Here is a 24,005-nt window from a genome sequence, read left to right as displayed (position 1 = left end):
ATCAGACCAAAAAAATCACATTTATTTCAATAGCTCAAAGTGCAAATACAGCAAATCGGTTCACAAAGTTTCAAGATACAGTTTTAAGTATAATGAGAACTTGATATACAAAAATGAAAGGGTAAATAGCAGAAATAAAGCTCAATTTTTAAAAATATTCAAGTAACGTGAAAACCTTTAGACTAAAACATTCCACTTATGTCAATTCAGAAATGCCTTAATTTCTAATTAATTAAGATACCAGTAGTACACTGCAATCAAAAAGGACTTCTCAAAGAAAATCACCCCAAGATGGTCAGCTCCAGACAAGAGTGGAAATTCTTGCTGCTGGCTATTCCTTTCAGCAGCCTCATTCACACTGTATTAACCGATGTGGTTCAACCCATGATATTTTGATGTTTAGGAAAATTCTAAAAAATGTTTAAAGTTCAATATAAGGCCAACATTACTATTAAGAGTTTCTGAAACGGCCACTATATATTTAAAAGATTTAAAGACCAATTTCAATTATTACTGGGGGAAAAGATAGAGATTAATACTTCTTCCATTACTTAAAACCTTTTTGTAAGGTTAGCAACATGGCCTTTAAAACTTCCTCATAAAAATTGTCCTTAAATATATAGTTACTTATTTCTACATGTACAGAACTTGTATGTAAAGTAGAAAAAGTTCCCACTAGGAAGATAATTAAAGGTTGTTAATGTTCTTTTTATCACTTAGCAGCCAAGACACATGTTTATTTCTGCTCCCTAGAAGCAATGTTAGCTACTAGCCTTAATTCAGGAACATGTGCATCTTCAGGAAGGTTCATATGAGATATTTATTCAGCCTTTTTCTCAGCCTTCTTCATCTTTTCATAGTAGGCAACATATTGAGAGTCTGTTCCAAAAATTCTATCCCACCATGTAAACGTTGAAGCATAGTTTCCGATGAAGTTCATGTGGTGGAAATCATGATGCCGAGAACCAGCATAGAAAGGGATGAGATTTAAAGGGTTGAGAGGAATATCATAACCACTGAAATAAAAATGATAAAGATTATGGAGGAAGTAAATACACCTCAAATAATTGACATTTTCATTGATAGTCATATGCTCATTAATTCAAATAACATTCCACTTTACCTAAGTCATTTTATTTCTGACATGTTTAAAAAAACAAAAACTCACAGAAAATGATGCATATTCTAGAAACCTCTGTAAGAAATTTTTAAAAACTTAAAAGATCTATGGAAGAGGTGACGTCAGCCTCATGGCGGAGTGAGCTTTCCCGTGAATTCTTCCCCCACAAGATACAACAAAAGTAACAGCCACAGACCAACAACGGAATCCCAGACAGTGAAAAGCTGGAGCGGAGGGATCCACACTGCCGCACATCTGAGAGCGGAACGTGCTGGGCCCCCGGAGGAAGTGGGGAGAGGTAAGGAGAACTCCGCTCCCTCCCCATCAGATCAGCGATCCGGTCCGCGCGGCTCCCAGAGAGGGGGGAGGGGCGGCCCTCGGCGGGAAACTGTAGCTCTTCGGGTTCTCTCAGCCAGTGGGAAACTCCCGCACAGAGGGCTCAGAGGAGCCACAGGGCTACCATCAACATCAGAGCAACCCAGAGAGCGGATAAAGAGGGGCAAACGAGAAGCCTCCCACGTCAGGGACCCAGAGGGCAAAAGAGAGAGCTCCCCCCTCCCCGCAACCCGGAGTCTGCAGCTCGACCAGATCTAGCGGTCCGAGGCAGACCTGAATAAACTGGACTGGGCCCGTGGATCGCAGTGGGGAAAACAAAACAAAATAAAACAAAACAAAACTGCGGATCGCAGCAGAAAAACTGGGGCAGAGCGCAGGGGGCTTAGACTACACAGCCCTTTACCACCAGACAGTGGCGGCAGGTGGAAATTGCAACCAGAGACTTCCAGGATGAGGAAAATCAAAACCAACACAGGAACCACAATGCAAAAATATATGAAATCACCAGACCAGAAACAAAATGACAAGCACCCAGAAATCAACCCCGAAGACACAGAAATCCATAAACTAAATGACAGAGATTTCAAAATAGCTATCATAAAAACACTCAACGAAATACGAGACAACACAGACAAACAATTAAATGAGATTAGGAGTTTCTTCACAAAAGAGATTGAAATCATAAAGAAAAATCTATCAGTGCTGATGGAGATGAAGAACACAATGGAGGAGATAAAGGAGAATCTGGAATCTTTAAAGAACAGAGCTGACAATAAGAATTAGTACTTTAGAGGATAGGAATACAGATATACTCCAGATGGAAGAAGAGAGAGAACTAAGACTAAAAAGAAATGAAGAAAGACTCCGAGAAATATCGGACTCTATTAGAAAATGTAACATAAGAATTATAGGTATTCCTGAGGGAGAGGAGAGGGAAAGAGGAACAGAGAGCCTATTCAAGGAAATAATAGCTGAAAATTTCCCAAATCTGGGGAAGGAGCAGGAAATACCAGTAAGCGAAGCCAACAGGACGCCTATATATATTAACAGACAAAGGCCTTCACCACGACACCTAGTGGTAAGGCTAGCCAGGGTCAACGACAAAGAAACAATATTAAGGGCAGCTAGACAAAAACAAAAAATAACGTACAAAGGAACTCCCATCAGGCTCTCAGCGGATTTCTCAACAGAAACTTTTCAGGCTAGAAGAGACTGGAATGATATATTCAAAATACTAAAAGACAAAAAACTTTCAGCCAAGAATACTCTATCCAGCAAAAATATCCTTCAAATATGATGGAGAAATAGTAACTCTCCCAGATAAACAAAAGCTAAGGGAGTTCATGGCCACGAGACCGCCACTACAAGAAATACTCAAGAAGGCCCTCAGGCCTGAAAACAAGAAGAGAAAGGGAACACAAAGCTTGGAGTAAGGAGAAAAGTAGGTAGACAAAATCAGAGAAATAGTAGATCTTTACCGGAATAGGTTAGCAACCACTTAAATACTAAACTCAAAGATCAAAGGAAGAAATTCACCAAAAATAAATTTAACCTCATCACTGTAAACACACAGCCACAACACAAGATAGAATAAGGTATAACAAGAGCAACTTAGAAGGGGAAGAGGAAAGTGACTGAATTGACTTAGTATAAGGAAATAGGAGGCTATCAGATAATGGACTATCTCATACAGAAGATTTTTCACCCAAACCTCAAGGTAACCACTAAACAAATAATCAAATTAAAACCACATATGATAAACAAAGAGAAAACTAGAAGAATCATAAGACAGAACAACCAAACTGAATTGGCAGTCCAAAACAAATGGGACAAGAAACAAAGGAAATGCAAAAGAACCAGAAAATAAGTGACAAAACAGCAACATTCAACCCTCATATTTCAATAATTACCCTAAATGTAAATGGATTGAACTCTCCAATCAAAAGATACAGAGTGGCAGGATGGATTAAAAAGCAAGACCCAACAATATGCTGCCTTCAGGAAACACATCTTAGCACTAAAGACAAGCACAGGCTCAGAGTAAAAGGATGGAAGACAATACTCCAAGCTAATGGCAAACAAAAGAAAGCAGGTGTTGCCATACTCATATCAGACAAAGTAGACTTCAAGATAAAACAGGTTAAGAAAGACAAAGAAGGGAAATATATAATGATAAAAGGGACACTCCATCAAGAAGACATATCGCTTATAAATATATATGCACCCAACATAGGAGCACCAATGTACATAAAACAACTATTAACAAACCTAAAAGGAGAAATCAACAACAACACAATAATAGTAGGGGATCTTAACACCCCACTTACAGCAATGGATAGATCATCCAGACAAAAAGTTAATAAAGAAATATTAGACTTAAATGAAAAACTGGACGAGATGGACCTAGTAGACATATACAGAGCACTCCACCCAAAAACAGCTGACTACACATTCTTCTCAAGCGCGCATGGAACATTCTCTAGGATAGACCATATGTTGGGAAACAAAGCAAGCCTCAATAAATTTAAGAAGATTGAAATCATAACAAGCATCTTTTCAGACCATAAGGCTATGAAACTGGAAATGAACCAGGAAAAAAAAACTGGGAAAGTGACAAAAATGTGGAGATTAAACAACATGCTACTGAACAACCAATGGATCATTGATGAAATTAAAGGAGAAATCAAAAACTATCTGGAAACAAACGAAAATGATAACATGCCATATCAAACCATATGGGACGCAGCAAAAGCGGTCCTGAGAGGGAAACTCATAGCGATACAAGCCCACCTTAACAAACAAGAAAAAGCCCTAATAGGCAACCTTAAATTACACCTAACAGATCTAGAAAAAGAAGAACAAACAAAGCCCAAAGCCAGCAGAAGGAGAGAAATAATAAAAATCAGAGCAGAAATAAATGATATTGAGACCAAAAAAACAGTAGAAAGGATTAATGAAACAAAGAGTTGGTTCTTCGAGAAGATAAACAAAATAGACAAACTCTTAGCCAGGCTAACTAAGAAAAAAAGAGAAAAGGCTCAAGTAAATAAAATTAGAAATGAAAGAGGAGAAATTACAACGGATACCATGGGAATACAGAGGATTATAAGAGAATACTATGAGAAATTATATGCCAACAAATTGGACAATCTAGAAGAAATGGATAAATTCTTAGACTTATACAACCTCCCAAAATTGAACCAAGAAGAAATGGAGAATCTGAATAGACCAATCACAAGTAAAGAGATTGAAATAGTAATCAAAAACCTCCCAGAAAATAAAAGTCCAGGACCAGATGGCTTCTCCAGTGAATTTTACCAAACATTCAAAGAAGATTTAATACCCATCCTCCTCAAACTATTCCAAAAAATAGAGGAAGATGGAACACTTCCTGAATCATTCTATGAGGCCAACATCACCCTGATACCGAAACCAGACAAAGACAATACAAAGAAAGAAAATTACAGGCCAATATCGCTGATGAACATTGATGCAAAAATCCTCAACAAAATATTGGCAAACCGAATACAACAATATATTAAAAAGATCATACACCATGATCAAGTGGGATTTATACCAGAGACGCAGGGATGGTTCAACATCCGCAAATCAATCAACGTGATACATCACATCAACAAAACAAAGAATAAAAACCACATGATCGTCTCAATAGACGCAGAGAAGGCATTTGACAAGATACAACATCCATTTATGATAAAAACTCTCAATAAAATGGGAATAGAAGGAAAGTACCTCAACATAATAAAGGCCATATATGACAAACCCACAGCTAACATCATACTCAACGGGGAAAGACTGAAAGCCATTCCTCTGAGAACAGGAACGAGGCAGGGCTGCCCTCTCTCACCACTCCTGTTCAACATAGTACTGGAGGTTTTGGCCAGAGCAATTAGGCAAGAAAAAGGAATAAAAGGAATCCAAATAGGTAACGAAGAAGTGAAACTCTCACTATTTGCAGATGACATGATTGTATATATAGAAAACCCTAAAGAATCTGTTGGAAAACTGTTAGAAACAATCAACAACTACAGCAAAGTTGCAGGGTACAAAATCAATCTACAAAAATCAGTTGCATTTCTATATGCTAATAATGAACTAACAGAAAGAGAGCTCAAAAAGATAATACCACTTACAATTGCATCAAAAAGAATAAAATACCTAGGAATAAATCTTACCAAGGAGGTGAAGGACCTATACAATGAGAACTACAAGACATTATTGAGGGAAATCTACGATGACATAAAGAAATGGAAAGATATCCCATGCACGTGGATTGGAAGAATAAACATAGTTAAAATGTCTATATTACCTAAAGCAATCTACAGATTCAATGCAATCCCAATCAGAATCCCAATGACATTCTTCACAGAAATAGAAAAAAGAATACTAAAATTTATATGGGGCAACAAAAGACCCCGAATAGCTAAAGAAATCCTAAAGAAAAAGAACAAAGCAGGAGGCATCACAATTCCTGACTTCAAAACATACTACAAAGCAATAGTAATCAAAACAGCATGGTACTGGTAAAAAAACAGACACACAGATCAATGGAACAGAATTGAAAGCCCAGAAATAAAACCACACATATACGGACAGCTAATTTTCAACAAAGGTGCTAAGGACATGCAATGGAGAAAGGAAAGTCTCTTCAATAAATGGTGTTGGGAAAACTGGACAGCCACATGCAAAAGAATGAAAGTGGACCATGTGCTATCGCCATTCACAAAAATTAACTCAAAATGGATCAAAGACCTGAAGGTGAGACCTGAAACTATAAAACTCATAGAAGAAAATATAGGCAACACACTATTTGACATTGGGTTTAAAGGAATCTTTTCGGATGACATGCCTACCCAGACTAGGGAAACTAAAGAAAAAATAAACAAGTGGGACTTTATCAGACTAAAGAGCTTTTATAAGACAAATGAAACCAGAATCAAGATGAACAAACAACCAACCAGCTGGGAGAGAATATTTGCAAAACATACATCTGACAAGGGGTTGATCTCCATAATATATAAAGAACTCACACAATTGAACAACAAAAAAACAAACAACCCGATCAAAAAATGGGCAGAGGAAATGAACAGACACTTCTCCAAGGAAGATATACAGATGGCCAATAGGCACATGAAAAGATGCTCAACATCACTAATCATCAGGGAAATGCAAATCAAAACAACACTAAGATACCACCTCACGCCCCTTAGAATGGCTATAATCACCAAGACAAAAAACAACAAGTGTTGGAGAGGATGTGGAGAAACAGGAACCCTCATACACAGCTGGTGAGAATGCAAATTGGTGCAGCCTCTATGGAAAACGGTATGGAGATTCCTCAAAGAATTAAAAATAGAGATGCCCTATGATCCAGCCATCCCACTACTGGGAATCTATCCAACGCACCTGAAATCAACAATCCAAAGAGGCTTATGCACCCCTATGTTCATTGCAGCATTATTCACCATAGCCAAGAAGTGGAAGCAACCTAAGTGTCCCTCGACTGACGACTGGATTAAGAAAATGTGGTATATATATACAATGGAATACTACTCAGCCATAAAAAAAGACAAAATCGTCCCATTTGCAACAACATGGATGGGCCTGGAGCGTATTATGTTAAGTGAAATAAGCCAGAAAGAGAAAGACAAACACTGTATGATATCACTCATATGTGGAATATAAACCAACACATGGACAGAGAAAACTGGACTGTGGTTACCCAGGAAGTGGGGGTGGGGGGTGGGCACAAGGGGTGAAGGGAGTCATATATGGGGTGATGGACAAACAAAAATGTACAACCCAAAATTTCACAATGTTAGAAACCATTAAAATATCAATTAAAAAAAAAAAGATCTATGGAAATTAATATATACCAGAGGATGAAAGAGAGGGGTTATATAATGAATCTTTAGATACAGATTTTCGAGAATTATTTTTCTTTCTTGTTCTAAAGGAGCTTTCTCACCATAGTTTGTAATGTCCATAATACTACATATGTCTTTTAGGAAGTTATATGAAATTAGTATCAAGCATTAAGGAGGTTAAATCTGAGAATCATGGTGTAGCAACTTGTTCTAGAGTATCATCCTTTTTTCTTTTTTTTTGTGAGGAAGATCAGCCCTGAGCTAACATCCATGCTAATCCTCCTCTTTTTGCTGAGGAAGATGGGCTCTGAGCTAACATCTATTGCCAATCCTCCTCCTTTTTTTTCCCCCAAAGCCCCAGTAGACAGTTGTATGTCATAGTTGCACATCCTTCTAGTTGCTGTATGTGGGACACGGCCTCAACATGGCCGGAGAAGCGGTGCGTCGGTGCGCGCCCGGGATATGAACCCGGGCCGCCAGCAGCGGAGCGTGCGCACTTAACCACTAAGCCACGGGGCCAGCCCTAGAGTATCATCCTTTATTTGCAACTACAAACATAAAATCGGATATCCACAATTATACCAGTCTGAATCACGCCAATCCTGCCCTCCTGTTAGGAGGCTGAGAGGGAAGGAGGGAGAAAAGAACAATGGAAGGAAGAAAGAATGAGGGAGACATCATCGACAACTTATCTACAGAATAATATTCTCTGCCTAGGACTAGAGGCATTAATTTTGCTACTTAAGTGGTTTAAAATAATTCTTACTATTTGGCATTCTGCTTTCACAGGTATACTAATAAGTTCCAAGGCAAAATGCAATGAATAGACACTAATTTTAAAATAATGAAAAAATTAGGATATTAGGCATTTAAAAAGGCATTAAATAGAAATAATTTACCAAAAAATGCCTTCCAATCAACAGAAAGGAAGCATGTGAAATATGTACATATTACAAGCTGTGCTTCAGTGCTGGGCAGTAGAGAATCGAAATATTCTTTTTCAGTCAAGGCTGAATGTTTCAATTTGTTTCAAGTAAGAGTTAGGTTTAGGTTCATTGCAGAAGGATAAAGTAATTGCTGGTCCTGAATTATCGTATTTAAGCAAATTTCTAAGAAAACCACAAAAATATTTTCATTTGAACAATGCTTCAGGAAGACCTAAGCAAACGGAAACCCAAAAGCCATCAAGAAAATGAGTGATAGATTTTACTACGTGAAAATTAAAAACTTCAGTGCTACAAAAAACCACCAAGAGTTAAAATTCAAATGACAGAAAACATTTACAACATATGCAACAAATAAAGCTTACACGAAACAATAGGTTATAAAACATATACCCTAAGAGAAAAATAGGCATATTTTATATAAAAGGTATATAAAAAGGTAATTAGAAGACAAAAATATTGTTGGGCAATAGCGCACACACACAGATGCTCAGCCTCACGAATCCCTGGAGAGATGTGGATCACAATGCTGAAAGCTCTTTGCCCTCTCACTGACAAAGATTAAAAAGATGGTGATACCCAGGTTGGAAAGGGTCTTGGGAGGGGAAAAGCACTCTAATACACTCCTGCTGGGAATGTAAATAGGGACCCTTCTGGAGGGCAGTTTTGCAGTAGCTATCAAAATCTTATTTCATTTGCCCAAACAATATATTAATACATTCTCACTATAACACCGAAAACAACCATAAACAGGGATGGAAAAAGACTCTATTATGAACTTTTATCCAATGATCATGTTCTCATCTTTTTAAAAATAATAACATTCACAAGGTTAACTTCTCTTATTAGTCTACTTAGAAAAAACGATAATCTATGACAATGATTACGGTGGGCAAAATGGGTGAAGAGGGTCAAAAGGTACAAAATTCCAGTTTTAACATAAATAATCCACAAGGATGCAATGTACAGCATGGAGACTAGAGTTAACAATGCTGTATTACATTTGAAAGTTGCTAAGAGAGTAGATCTTAAAAGTTATCACACGCACAAAAAATTATAATTATGTGTGGTGATGGGTGTTAACTTATTGTGGTAATTATTTTGCAATATACACATATATCTAGTCCTTATGTTGTACACCTAAAACTAATACAATATTTTATGCCATTTACATCTCAATTAAAAAAAATAAAATAAATAAACAACAAAAAAGAAATAAAGATAATCTATGACCATGAAAATAAAGATATTTCATGACACCTTATACCTAAATAGAAACCATAACTCACCTATGGACATCAATAGTTTCTATCAATCGAATGGTCACCCAGGCCCAAAGAAGAATTACATGATCACATAAAAGCATGATTCCAATAAAAAATCCAGTTCCAAGAATTAGGGTTTCCAGAGGATGTGCATATTCAGCTTCCATTCCAAATGGAGCCTAAAATAAATAGATAATTGCTTAATATATTGTGATGGTTCATTTTATATATCAGCTTGGCTAGGCTCTGGTGCCCAATTGCTTAGTCAAACACCAGTCTACATGTTGCTGTGAAAGTACTTTTTAGATGTGATTAACATTTAAATCAGTAGACTTTGAGTAAAGATTACCCTCCATAATGCAGGTGGGCTTCATCCAATCAGTTGAAGGCCTTAAAAGCAAAGACTGAAGTTCCCACGGAAGAAGGAATACTCAAGACTGCAACATAGAGACCTGCCTGAGTTTCCAGCCTGTTGCCCTGTGAAACTCAGATCCTAGACTGTCACATCAACTGTTACCTGAATTTCCAGCCTCTGGTCTGCCCTACAGATTTCAGACTTGCCAGCCACACAATCACATAAGCCAATTCCTTAAAATAAAGCTGTGTGTGACTATGTGCATATCTCCTACTCTTTCTGTTGCTCTAAAGAATCCTAATAAATATATTCTAATTTATTCATGCATATAGTTTTATAAAATTATATTCTTTCTCCATGTAACAATAGTATATCTCTATCTATATAAATGTAAACAATAACAGTTAATTCTCAATATCTTTCTGTTCCTACCAAACACCAAAAGGTCTAGGGATGTCCTTAATAAAATCTTGATAACTGTCTTTGATGGTTTAAGACAGAGGCATTCAACAATTGACTTGAACTCTAATTTTGTTTTATGCATCTGAATTTGTTCTGCCAAGAAAGGGATGCTTCGTTTAGCATACCACACAATGAGGATCAGTGTGGAACGTATTGACGTAACCAGTTTGACATAGCTCCATCAAAGTAGTTCAGATAAAAACCACTGTTTTCGTGGGAGTCAGCAGTGTGGTAGAAATGTGTTAAAACTAAGTCAGGAATTGTTTTAGATGTTTAAAGATTAAAGTTGGTTGTTTTGGGGTCCGATTTAAATAACTCTAATATCACTACAGTCTCTATCAAATTGCCAGGTATCCGACTGTGTCAGGATAGTGCTCAGGCCACAAAGATGACAGCCTGAACCACTTCAGGTAACATTTTTCTTTCAGGTCTCAATTTACCATGAAACTAAGAAAATCTGTAGAACTGGCTTTGTGTACGTGTGTGTGTGTGTGTGTGTGTGTGTGTGTTATGTTTTAACAATCACGCCAAAGGAAAAAGAAAGAAACATCACTGACAAATTTTAAAAATTTGTCTTCTGAGGAGATAAAAATAACACTGTTTTGCCTCTAATAGAAAAAAACATATTAAATATAATTCTAATATACCTGAAATTCGTGATGAATTTTATGAATATATTTATATATTCTTTTGTGGTGTAAGAGCCTATGCAGGAAATAGTGCCAGGTGTCCTCAATCACTGCACAGCCAAGGCATCTTGCCATAAGCATACACCTTTAAGATGAAAATACTGTAGTGAGTATAAAACAACTTTTACTTAAACAATCTAGACTTTTACTTCGGATCACTATTTGAGACACTACTTATAACCAAATACCCATTTACCAGCTTGACCTAAATGGATATATTAATTAACATAGTCTCAAAACTGCTAGATACAAAGTTGCTATATGATACCACCTTAAAAAGGGTTAAAGAGATTGACCACTATACCAATTCTAATTTGTTTTTCACAAAATTCACAGCTATAAAATCAAAGCTAAGAAGGGCCGGCCCGGTGGCGCAGCGGTTAAGTGCGCGCGCTCTGATGCAGTGGCCTGAGGGTTCGCAGGTTCGGATCCCGGGCATGCACCAACGCACCGCTTGTCAAGCCATGTTGTGGCTGCGTCCCATATAAAATAGAGGAAGATGGGCACGGATGTTAGCCCAGGGCCAATCTTCCTCGGCAAAAACAAGAGGAGGATTGGCATCGGATGTTAGCTCAGGGCGGATCTTCCTCACAAAAAATAAAGAAATCAGAGCTAAGAAACAAGAACCAGAAGTTCTAGGAAAAGAGTAATATTGATGAAAGACTTGAACTAAGATTAATAATAGTAAAATCATGACTTTTTTCTACCAAAGAGAAGGACATAAGTACAATGGGTAAAAATATTTTATATACAACTGCACACATACACACTTTTATTTGTTGAATATATACTACGTAGAAAAGGTATATATCTCTATATTGGTAAATTCAAGTTATATCAGTAACAGATATTTTAATACAAATATTATTTTAATTCAAATACTTGTGCTCAGATAATATATATTTGTGTCTGTACGGACACAAGTTTTATAAACCCCACAAACTATTCTCTCATTTTTTTCATTCATTTTAGACTCAAAATGTAACATTTTTTCTTAGTATAAGCATGCTGCATACAATTACATAAAGGATGCTATGGAAAACTTCTGATGCAAGAAACTCATCTTCCAATAAAATATTACATTAAAATATAGAAAGATATAAAAATGGGAACATTTTAAGTTTCTGCTATCCTTTACTTTTCTACATTTTATTTACTTCTAAAGTGTAGAACAAATAAATATTAACCAAATGAAGAAAGAAGATATAAGTATATTTTAATTGGATAATAAACCATGACTGAGTATAAAAATCAAATCTTTGTCTACATACCATCTTGGCATTCTTTCCCAATCATAAGGAATATTGAAATATTCTGTAAAATAATAAGTTCCACAAATCAAAGGAAGCTGGATAAAAAAGTGATTAAAGAGAAGTACTTTAAAACATTTCCATTGGTTTTCCCATGTTTCTGGTTTATCCTGTGGAGAAAAATCACAATATTGAGTATCATCCTTTGATATCAGTAGTTTAGCATGACAACTAGAAGTGAATTCCTAATTTTTTTCAAGTTCATATGAGAACTTAATTCTATTAGAATTCTTAATTCTAATTAATCCTATGTCATATGAATTCTATATTACAGTTACTATGCTACAGTAACTAAGGCCCAGGAATCACAACATCCTCCGTTTCTAAATTCTTGACAAAGACCATCACTACTTTAAACAAGTGCACAAATTGGTAAAAGACAAACCCAGGAATAGTGATCATAATGATCTCAAACAAACCAAAGGAGCACACACTACAGAATGAGTAACTCTCCAGTCTTTGCTGCCCACAGATCATTCATTTCTTTCACCAGGAATTTCAGAGAAGAAATGTGTTATGCTAACATGACAGCCGGGTTCCGCCAACTGTTGAAGTAGTTGTACATGCACCATTGGAAGCCTTTATTACACAGGTAAATGGATGTTTCCAGCCATTCAGCAGTATTCATTCCCAGAAATAAGTGCATTTCTGTTCGTATACAATGATGGAATTATAAACTCTCTGAGCTGGAAGTACTTCAGAGATGTGTCCAGCAGTTCTCAAAGACTGGAGAGCTAGTGCCCACAGGTAATGAAGTTCACAGATTCAAGTCAAAATGAGCAAGGTGAGATCAATATAGTGAGATGTTCATAAAACTTCATGAGGATATCAACTTGCTCAGCAAGCCATATAAAAAAAAAACTAAATTTATTCAATTTAAAAGGTTGCACTTAGATAAGAGAAAGTGCTTTTGGTTTTAGAAAAAGATGGTGATAATAAATAGTAGTTATTGCTTTGGCTTAAATGTCTTTACTTAAAAATTCAGAAATCTGCCAATGACACTTTTTTTAACTGAACCACAATAACCCGAGTATGGGAATTGCTGCTCCTGAGCAGAAGCCCAAGGTCAACCACCTCACCCAGGATCACACAGGCCGTTATTAGCAGAACTTGGACTAACAAATCTAGGTTTCCAGATGCAGTTCTATTGTTGAAATTCTTTAAGAGAGTTATCTTCCCTGACAAAAAAAGGAAAAGCATTGAATCATCCAGACAGCTGGGCTCTAATCCCTGGGCCTCCACTGACCAGTTAACCATCTCTCTGATGCTCACAACTCAGTTTCCTCAACAATAAAATGAGGGGATGAGACAACATAATTTGTAATTGTCTTTCTATTTCTACTCTGAGCATTATCTGACCCCTCTCCTCCAAACCTCCAGTCTGTGATTGGAGACAAAATAAATGGAAGATTATGGCTTGGACCAGCAATGGCACTGTTTCCCATAGAAACTGTGTTTAACAGACTTTTCATTTCCTGGCTAGAATCTGATACCCATGTAGCTGCAGAAATTAACACAAAAATTAATCAACTATAACTAATAAAATCACATGCTATACCGTTTCAAGTGTACATAAGTTAGTTTAAAACATAATTAATTAAAAACTCATACATAGTGGAATACCAGAGTTTATCATATTTTACTTTATATACAATAGCATCCTAATATGAAGGAAAACCATTATTAGGGCCATAGACTTCAGAAAGAATGTTTTTAGTGCATATGTCCTTGAGGAAAATTCCTAGAGAATTACTAAGGTGTATGACTGTTTAAAAAGAAACAGATCCTGCAAGGTCTGCTTTATCACTTCTTCATTCCTGTACATTTCCCCCTCACTAGTAAGCATGTGCAGTAACTGTCACGTAGTCTATTCTGTTTGAAAGCAGAAAGTTTTCACTGCTGTCTCATCACCACAACTTCTTCCTGCACCCTCCGAGTTTCAGGGTATCTACCTTCAAAATGCATAAACCTGTAATTAACTTGTACTGATTTGTTCGCTTGTTTTTAAACTCCCTTATATTGTTAAAACTTGTACTGATTTACCATCACAATTTATTTTAGTATCAAAAAAGCTCAAAGCAAGGGGCCGGCCCGGTGGCGCAAGCGGTTAAGTGCGCGCGCTCTGCTGCGGCGGCCCGGGGTTCGCTGGTTCGGATCCCGGGCGCGCACCGACGCACTGCTTGGTAAGCCATGCTGTGGCGGCGTCCCATATAAAGTGGAGGAAGATGGGCACCGATGTTAGCCCAGGGCCGCCTTCCTCAGCAAAAAAAAGAGGAGGATTGGCGGATGTTAGCTCAGGGCTGATCTCCTCACAAAAAAAAAAAAAAAAAAAAAAGCTCAAAGCAAGAACTTGAACGGTTGTGAAACTCAAAGGAAGGCATGCTGAGCAGACTTGAAGCCATGCTACCCAGCTTTTCAATCTGTTTATAAAAATAATTAGTTGTGATCAACTAGATGATTGCTTGTCCCTCCTTTTGCCACATTTTATTTTAAAGCGGCTCATAAAACTTTGACTGAAAAAGGTCTTCCTCTCTCTGGAAAGGTTACCACCTCTGACCAGTGAGTCAACTGCAGAGGGCAGAAAGACAAGGATACTTCGGCCTGGCCAGCCACACAACAAATCAGCCCTATAAACTAATCAATGGAGCACACGCGGCAGCCAGAATCGCCCCAAACATGCAAGAGAACTTGGACATCCAAACTGAATTCTGCCTTTCAAAGCAGGCCCTTTTATAAAAAAGCATTTTGGAACTTCTGCATGCTTAATTTAGGGTAACGGGATCCTCTCCTTTGGGCCGCATCCCTTTTTATTCCCTCCCCCTTTTCCCTTTGTTCTTCCCTCTTTTGGCTTGGAGTCCAGTCCTCTGATGCCCTGTACCATCCCCAGAGGAGATCAACGTCAGTACTTGCTTAAAGTGGGACTCACTGGGAGAGGCAATGAAACTAGTAGACGATGAGAGAGAATGTGTGCACCAACTGCCACCTAATGTACACTCTCTTGAGTGCAGATTAGTCTCCACAGATGAACACTCTCAAGATGTCTACTTTCTATCAAGACTGTGTGCCCTTGAGTTTTAGCTCGGCATGACTTTTTAAAAAGTAAACAGTAAGCATTAGAAACTATCACGGATTTACCAAGTGCTGATAAATCATCTCTCTAATAAGTTAGTCCAGATTCTTTCCTGGGAACTGTGTCAAGCTCATTAGTGTACACATTAGTCGAGTTCACTATCTTCCCTATGTTTCATACTGAGAAGGGGTATTTGCATACCTCAAAACCCTGTCATGCAGAGTGGGCTCCCAAGAAACATTTAGCGCATTGAAGCAAATACCTAGAAACTAGGAGCATCATCACCTCTTTATCTGGGATGACATGAATGCTGCTGAACTACCACCTTATATTTAGGGAAAAAACAAAACTTTAATACCCTGACCAAGATCTCAGAATATTAACATATACTTTAGGGCTGAGACATCAGGGGTTGGAGTGAATTGCAAAATAATACCCAAATTAGATAAGCATTATCCTTAAGTTAACAAATTATTCTTGAAACATTATCAATAATGATCTAGGGCTGTGCTGTTCAACATGGTAGCAAGTAGAAACAAGTGGCTATTTAACACTAAATACAGCTAGTCTAAACCGAGATGGGCCAAAATCAGTGTAAAATACACACTGGATTTCAATGACATTATGAGAAGAACATAAAATATCTCATTAAGTACTTTTTAATTCTGATTACTTGTTGAAATGATGATAGTTTAGATTTATTGTGTTAAATAAAATATATTAAAATTAATGTCCCTATTTCTTTTTACTTTTTTTGTGTGTGTGTGAGGAAGATTTGCTCTAACATCTACTGCCAAACCCTCCTCTTTTTGCTTGAGGAAGACTGGCCCTGAGCCAACATCTGTGCCCATCTTCCTCTATTTTGTATCTGGGTCACTGCCACAACATGGCTTGATGAGCAGTGTAGGTCTGCGACCGGGATCTGAACTCGCAAACCCGGCTGCCAAAGCAGGGTGTGCCGAACTTAACCATTATGCCACTGGGCCGACCCCCTCTTTTTACTTTTTAATATATTCCACTAGAAAATTTAAAATTACACACGTGGCTTCATTATATTTCTATTGGACAGCCCTGACCTGGAGTCTCTCAAAACAAAGTTATATTTACTTTTAAAATAGTCAACAACACGGGCCGGCCCTGTGGCTTGGTGGTTAAGTGCGCGCGCTGCGATGCTGGTGGCCCAGGTTCGGATCCCGGGTGCGCATCGAGGCACCACTTCTCCGTTCATCCTGAGGCCGAGTCCCACATGCAGCAACTAGAAGGATGTGCAGCTGCGACACACAAATATCAACTGGGGCTTTAGGGGGAAAAAATAAAATAAATAAAATAGTCAACAACACTAATGATAATATTCCATTGCAAGTCCATCATACTCACCTTTTGAATTTTGTACTTTTTCATGAAAGGTATAAATTGAAACAAAAATCCAGGTAAACAGATCAAGAAATAAAGAGCCTCATGAACTATCAGGGATCCCCATGTTGCAATCTGGAACTTTGTATAATTATCCAACATATAGTTCCAAGCATTTTTAAATGGTTCTTGCAGAGGATTCTCAGGTAAAAGTGAATCTACATACTCCACAGCCAAGGATGCTGAACTAAAGATGCTGGCACTTTCATTTGTTGCCATTTTTCAAATCTCTGCAGACAGTCTTATGATTCTGTAAACATAAATAAATAAACGCATGCATAAATAAGCAAGAAAGCAAGCTAAACAATGAAATTCCAAGAAAATAGTTTTAAAAATGCATCTTTTGATAATTTTAAAAATAACAGTTTCTAAAGAAGTACCAATTTCTCAGGTCCTAAACATGTGGTTAAAAAAAAAACTCTACTGGATGTCATGACCACCTCCACTTATAGATATTGATTTAAAAGCCACATGTTAACTTTGAAGAGCAGGATCTAAAGGAACAATAGTGAATAAAGAATTTCAAGCCATCTTTAAAGAGACTTTTTAGTGTGGTCTCTGTGGAAAAACTTGTGATTTTAATGAGCAATGGTGGAGTTTAAAAGCGTCGCTTAAAACCAAAAGAACCAATAAAGAAAAAGCCGCCAAATAGGACTACATAAAACTTAAATACTTCTGATTGGAGAATAAAAAAACAATTATAAATAAAGTCAAAGACCAAATGACAAACTGGAAAATATTTCCAACACCTATAACAAAGGGGTACGAAATGTGTTTTAGAAAAAGACTAAAAACCCAACAGAAAAAGGACAAAGGCCATGCACAAGTGGTTCAGAGAAAAATTAATGTGAATGCTAACTAAACAAATAAGCAGTTCAATTTGACTCAAACAAGGAAACACACCCTAAAGCGAAAATCACCTGGGACTGATAAGGGTAACAATTCGAGGCAACAGGCATCACTATACGTTGTTGATGGGGAAATTAGTATACCTTTGAGGAAAAAGTCAGTATCTATCACAATTCAAAATGAATACACCCTTTGACCTAGCAATTTTCTCACTCAAGTGTACAAAGACAGGCACACTAAGACTGAAGGAAGGATTGCTTATAATCGCAAAAACAAAGAGAAAAAAGAAAATCAAAACATAAATAAGTCCAGCAAGAAATGAGTTAAATTCTAGGTCCTTCCATAGACTATTATACAGCCACTTAAATGAACGAGGAAGATCTCTATGCCCTACATAGAAAGATGACTAAGTTACAGTGCTAAGTGAAATAGCAAGTTGCAGAATAATATGGACAGCAAAAGCCCCACTTATGTTGTGAAAAAGTTATGTATTCTATCTATGCACTTTTATGCATATGTATATACAGAGACACACACACAAACATGAAAATGTACAAAAGGAGACACAGGGAACAATCTAGAGTGTGACCTTTAGGAAAAGTGATCAAGAGGTATTAGGGGTGAGTGTGCACTCATGTGCACACACAGTTGGGGGTGTTATGGAGGAGAGGAGGAAAAATTTTACTTTCCATTTTATACCTTCTTACAATTTTAATTTTTTTCATGAACATGTTTTACTTACATAATAAATAAGTTTAATCCCTCACCAAATCAAAAAATAGAGAAACTTATGAAGAATGTTACTTGCCTAAAAATATTCAGTGCTGTTTCTAATTTATGAATTATGATGGACCACTCTAAAAACAAATCTTTAAGGCTTAGAAGCACTCTTAATAGGGCTTACAATGCTCCCCTCCATCCCCCACCCTCCCAAATTGACCTCTTATCCCACTCCTCACAGGATACTGGGAAGCTTAGCCAACTTCCTCAGGTCTCTGAATTCATTTTGCATCCTTACGCTTTCGCCCTCATTCTCAAATGACTTACACCATGAAGACTATAGTGTTACATCCTGTGCCATCCCAACCTCCAAGTTTCTGTGTTTACTCATCCTCTCCTTTAAGACTGACTAGTCTTGTGTTCTCATCTTACCTCATCAAGAACTGGTCCATCACTTATCCTATTGCATCTTTTGACTTTCTCTCTTAACTGAGCCCATTCCCTAAAGTTTAAAAACATACTCAAGTGGGGGCCGGCCCGGTGGCACAAGCAGTTAAGTGCGCGAGCTCTGCTGCGGTGGCCCGGGGTTCACCAGTTCAGATCCCGGGCGTGCACCGAAGCACCGCTTGGCAAGCCATGCTGCGGCAGCGTCCCATATAAAGTAGAGGAAGATGGGCACGGATGGTAGCCCAGGGCCAGTCTTCCTCAGCAACAAGAGGAGGACTGGCAGATGTTAGCTCAGGGCTGATCTTCCTCACACACCCACCCACACACACACACACACACAAATAGTCAAGTCTTCCTTTCTTGAGAAAAGTTTTCCTAACCTCTATCACCTCTCCCCCAAGTCAATGTCCCATTTCTCTTTCTTTGAACCAACCAACTTCTTTCTCAAAGCAGAGATCAACATAAACCCTCCCACTGCTTAATTCTTACCCACACAACTCACTCAACTACTTGTAATCTAGCTTCCCACTCACATCAAGATGTCAAATAAAACAGTTGTTCCAATCCTCATTTTTCATGAGGTCATTACCAAATTTGACAATATTGAACCAACACCACTTAATAGCTGTGTGACCTTGAGCAAGTTACATAACTTCTCTGAGCCTGTTTTATCATCTGCAAAACTGTAAAGAATAACAACAGTAACTAGATAGCGGGAATCTTTTCACAATGTATATGTATATCAAATCACCACAATGTACACCTTAAAATATCTTACAGTTTTGTCAATTATACTTCAATAAAGCTAAAAAAAAAAAAAAAGAACAATAGTTTTAACGAGTCCAAAAAATAATGCTTGTGAAGTACTTAGCATAGGATCTGACACATAGTAGTACAAGAAGCTAACAATTATTCAACACTTTTATAAGCCAGGAACTATGTTCCTGTACATGCTCTCTATTAGAGACTTTAATCCTTACCATGCCTTCATGAGGTAGGGACTTTTATTATCCTCATTCTATAAATGAAAAAGTGAGGTTTAGAAAGATTAAGCAACTTTACCAAGTTACAAAAATGCTACATGGGGGAGCCTATGCTCTCATCCATTATGTTATACTATACAAATAATAAAGCACAATAAATATTCTAGTAAGAGGGGAATAACCTCTAGTTTACCCAAGCCTCCTGAAAGACTATTCTACACAGGCTGCTGTCTGCATTTTCACATCTCCCTTTCACTCTCCAGCAACTACAATCTGCTTTCTAGGCGCATCACCACACTGAATTCACTCTTACTAAAATCACTAAGGAGCTCCTAGCTGCCAAACCCAACAAACATTCTTTGGAGTTTATTTTATTTGACCGGTCTGGAAGATACTTCTCTCCTTGAAATACTCTCCTTCCTTGGTTCTTGGGATTCCCATGTTACACTCGGATTTAATTTGTGCGACGATGTGCAGCCACTGTGCTACCTGCTGCCCTCACCACTGACTTCACAAAACGTAAAACCGAGGGAGGAACGCAAAGAAGTGACCAGACTATCATAAAAGTACATGGACAGAACAATTATGGGTTGGAAACACAGAGTGCTGTGAGAACAGAGGACCAGGGAAGAGTTCCTAGAGAAAGATGCCATCTCAACTGAGATGCAGAGCTCGAGAGAGAGGTGACCAAATTAAAAGAGAGTGAAGTAAGGTCCAGTGGGGGATACAGAGACCTTTTGGGTGGAGGGAACATCAGATCCAAAGGTTCAATCAGGAAGAAAGGAAGACTTGAGAATTGAGCCTGGAAAGCTTCCCACGATGCTTTCCTTACTCCTAACTACTCTAGATTACCTTGGGTGATCTTTATTTCCTGTTTTTTTAAATCTGCTGATATCCACAATCTCTATTCCTAGCCCTCTCCCCTAAACTCCAGGTTCTGATTATCCCAAAGTGTACTGGCCATCTCCAATTAGATAGTTCAGAGGCACGTCAAACTCAACATGTCCAAAAGCTCAGCAACTGCTCCTTGCACCCTCTACCCAAATACACCCCACCTCCTTTAGTCCCTAGCTTGGTGAATTGCACCATCACCTACTTAGTTATCTCTGACAGAACGTTCTAAGTCTCTCATCTCTGCTGCCTATCTTCAACCTCCACCCAATTTAGAGATACTTGCTTTAATTAACATTCAGGAGTTTCCTCTCCATACACAAGTAAGGAGAATAGATACAATGTTGCCAACTGAACAAAAGCAGAAAACACGAATTAAAAAGGAGAGGAGGGGAAATAAAGAGGGACTTTTTTTCTTCTTTTTCTTATCCTTGGGCAACCTGATTGCCTGGAAGCTTGCTCTGGAGCAGGCTGACTATATCTTCAGAAAAAAGAAATGTAGTTATTTGTGGATTTTCTGAGAAACCTTGAAGTTGAGCTGTCTCTGAGTACTGTCAGCCAGTGTCGGCCCTCGGAATCTTTACCTTAGTGAAGCCCGGATTGCACTGGGTGCCTCCCAGTGCAATCCGGAGAGGCCGTGTCTCCAAGCCTGACCTTCTTAAACCCTATCTCTACCACACAAGGCTAGAACCTATTTAAACTCTCCTCTTAAAACTCCCTAAGTTCAAGGGAGTGCCTCCCCTACAGATAAAAACCAAGCCTACAGTGACGCACACAGGCTCTGCCAGGCCTCTCCACTCTTCATCTCTGACATTCTCGCCATCCTACACTTCTTATTCTTGCAAAATCTGACCTCTCATTCCTCCTGCTGCTTCACTGCTCTCTGCCCACAGGAACGGCATTCCATTACCAGTAATGTCCTATCCAAATCCTATTCATCCTTCAGTAACTTCCTCTTGGATGCCCTCCCCAACCCCACTACTCCCACCGCACATACACATCTTATCTCCCCTGTAGTGCTTCTGTTTTTGCAAAACTTTCATCACTCTATCGCCCTTTAGTGTAACTGTCTTTTAATACGTCCCGCCTCCCGATGACTGTAAACCCTTAAAAGCAAGAAACATGCCCTAGCCCAGTTCCATCACTTGAGAATTTCCCACTGTTTTGACCTGTTCCTCTCTCCACCCCCGCCCTCACACCCGGTACCGGTGCCCTCCTCCGGCCGTGAGCGCTTAATCACACCGACCCCAATCCCCTCAATCTCGCGGAGCACTGAGCCCGAGCCCTGCACTGCTCCGTCCTCGCCTGCGAGCCTACCTCCCGGCTGCCTCACCTGGGCGATCGCGCGCGGACTGCCGCCCAGGTGCTACAGCCTCGGAACCTACCTCTCGCGCCTCAGGGGTGGGGCCCAGAAGGAGAGGCTGGCTCCTCCTGCCGTTATTGGCTTGAGAGGGCTCCCGCCCCGCCTTCTCGGTGCTGTGATTGGTCCTTGCTCTTGCCGGAATCGTGTGACTCACGCCTACGAATCCCTGGCGGTGCCAACGATTGGCTCCGCGGATGGAGTGAGGATAGTGAGACCGAGGCTTCCAGCCAGTGGCCCGCGCCGCCGCGCTCCCGGAGGCGGGGCAGCACGAGGGCGCGTGACGGCGTGAGGGGGCGGGCGCGGACGGCCGCTACGTGCGGGAGCGAGGAGTCGCCTTGGCAACTGCTGTTCCCGGGGCCGTGAGCTGTTCCCGCGGCCTTCCGCGGGCGCCGTCTGAGCAGAGGGTACCAGGGTACCGTGTAGCGACCGTATCGCCAAAACCAGGAAGTGAATAATTTAAATGTTTTAAAATCTGTTTAGACTGTTTTGTGTTTACAGATAGCCCCGCCTTCCTCTGGTCTACCCTGGATTTAGATCTTCTTTGTTTCCCCAGCCCAAGTATCCTTTAATAAACCTCTACATGTAGAAGGAGCGTTTCAAATGCAGTGTAGCCCCTGCGACAATCCAGAGTTGGTTATCATTATCCCCATTTTGCAGATGAGAAAACCCAGGCTCAGAAAGGTTTAGAAAACGATTTGACGTAAGAGATGGAGATGGCTGCTCCCCAGGGGTGTTAAGGTCTTGGCCTACAGAGCAGGTGGGCTGAGAGGACGCCCGGGTGTCGGGATCCCGGCAGAGGACGAGGGAGGAGGGTTGACACACTCGTAACTTTGTAACAGCTGTTAACAGCTCTAGCCTCATCTCAGCCCTCTCTCAACACTAAAATACTGTGTACTGGGGTGTCAAAGTGCGTACAGATGGTGTAATACCATACGAATTGAAGCTTTCGCTGAAGAGTGCCTTTTTAAAATTTGCACAAGGGCACCATTTGGGCTGGTTGAAGGCACTTTCTATACGGGAGTTGCTGAGAACGGGATGCTGGTGTTTGTCTCATGGCTATGCTCAAACTGGCTCTTCTGCAGGAAGTAATCAGCCGTCTTCTCTTCTACCCCTCAGTTCAGTTGCCACCTGCTTGAGGAAGTCCCCTCGAGAGGGGTCTCTCGTGAGGTCCAGTGACCTCTACTCACTCTCCTGTCCCATGTGTCTGACACCCACATTCTTTGTAAAGTATCATAACAGGGAGGTCACATCAAATGAAAAGAAATGGGATCTGTCCCTTGGGTGGTCAGAATCAGAGCCCTGTCTTTAGGAGGCCTGTGCAGGAAGGTGAGTGGTGTCCTGGAGTGCACGCGGTGGGGCACCACCCAGGCCCTCTTCTTCAGGACTTACCCAGCCTTCAGCTGCTGAGTGTTGGCAGAGAGCACCACCTCTCCCCAGGGCAAGCTCCCTTTCCAGGGGGCAGTCTGAGTCAGGTGACTGGTTGATACAGGACTATAAAGGCCCAGCCCCTCACTCCAACTTAAGACTTCTTTGCTTGGCCAGCCCGGCTCCAGAGCTTCCTCTCCAGTTGGCCGAGGTTGTGGGTGTGAATGCACTGCAGCCCACTTTTCACTCTACCCAAACCTGCTGCCCTCTGTCAGGTAGTGGTAAGAGCATGCTCTATGGGGTCAGACTTACCAGGCTTTGTCACTTATTAGCAGTGTGCTCTTGGATAAGTTACTTCTCAAAGTCTTATGTAGTGCTTCTGTAAAATGGGTACATAATAATGCCTACATATCAAAGAGTTTATCACGATTAAATGAGATCATGGATGTAAGGCCCTTTGCACAGTATCTGGAATACAGAAGTGCTCAGTACATGTTGGTTATTATTTCTAACTCAGAATCCTACTACAGTAGAT

General features: G+C 39.6%; 1 protein-coding gene across 1 annotated transcript; it reads right to left on the bottom strand.

Annotated features, from left to right (window-relative positions):
- MSMO1 (methylsterol monooxygenase 1) lies at nt 1-22,077 on the bottom strand. The gene is made up of 6 exons (XM_058550315.1): nt 22,060-22,077; nt 16,817-17,102; nt 12,331-12,479; nt 11,018-11,144; nt 9,578-9,732; nt 1-1,016 (listed from the first exon to the last, which is right to left on the bottom strand). The coding sequence occupies exons 2-6, from the start codon at nt 17,069-17,071 to the stop codon at nt 821-823; spliced, it is 882 nt and encodes a 293-aa protein (XP_058406298.1). The 5' UTR covers nt 17,072-17,102; nt 22,060-22,077; the 3' UTR covers nt 1-820.
- Nucleotides 22,078-24,005: the final 1,928 nt, after the last annotated feature.

This window comes from Diceros bicornis, chromosome 11 (assembly GCF_020826845.1).
Source record: "Diceros bicornis minor isolate mBicDic1 chromosome 11, mDicBic1.mat.cur, whole genome shotgun sequence".
NCBI classification, from domain to species: Eukaryota; Metazoa; Chordata; class Mammalia; order Perissodactyla; family Rhinocerotidae; genus Diceros; species Diceros bicornis.
This window is presented reverse-complemented; position numbering and strand designations above follow the sequence as displayed.

Bases quoted from the DNA above. Each gene is read 5' to 3' on its own strand.
- MSMO1 (XM_058550315.1), bottom strand. From the start codon at position 17,071: ATGGCAACAAATGAAAGTGCCAGCATCTTTAGTTCAGCATCCTTGGCT. The intron at 9,733-11,017 runs GTATATTAGAAT...TATTTATTTTAG, and splicing joins AAATTCATCACGAATTTCAG to GCTCCATTTGGAATGGAAGC. The intron at 1,017-9,577 runs GTGAGTTATGGT...TTTTTATTTCAG, and splicing joins GAAACTATTGATGTCCATAG to TGGTTATGATATTCCTCTCA.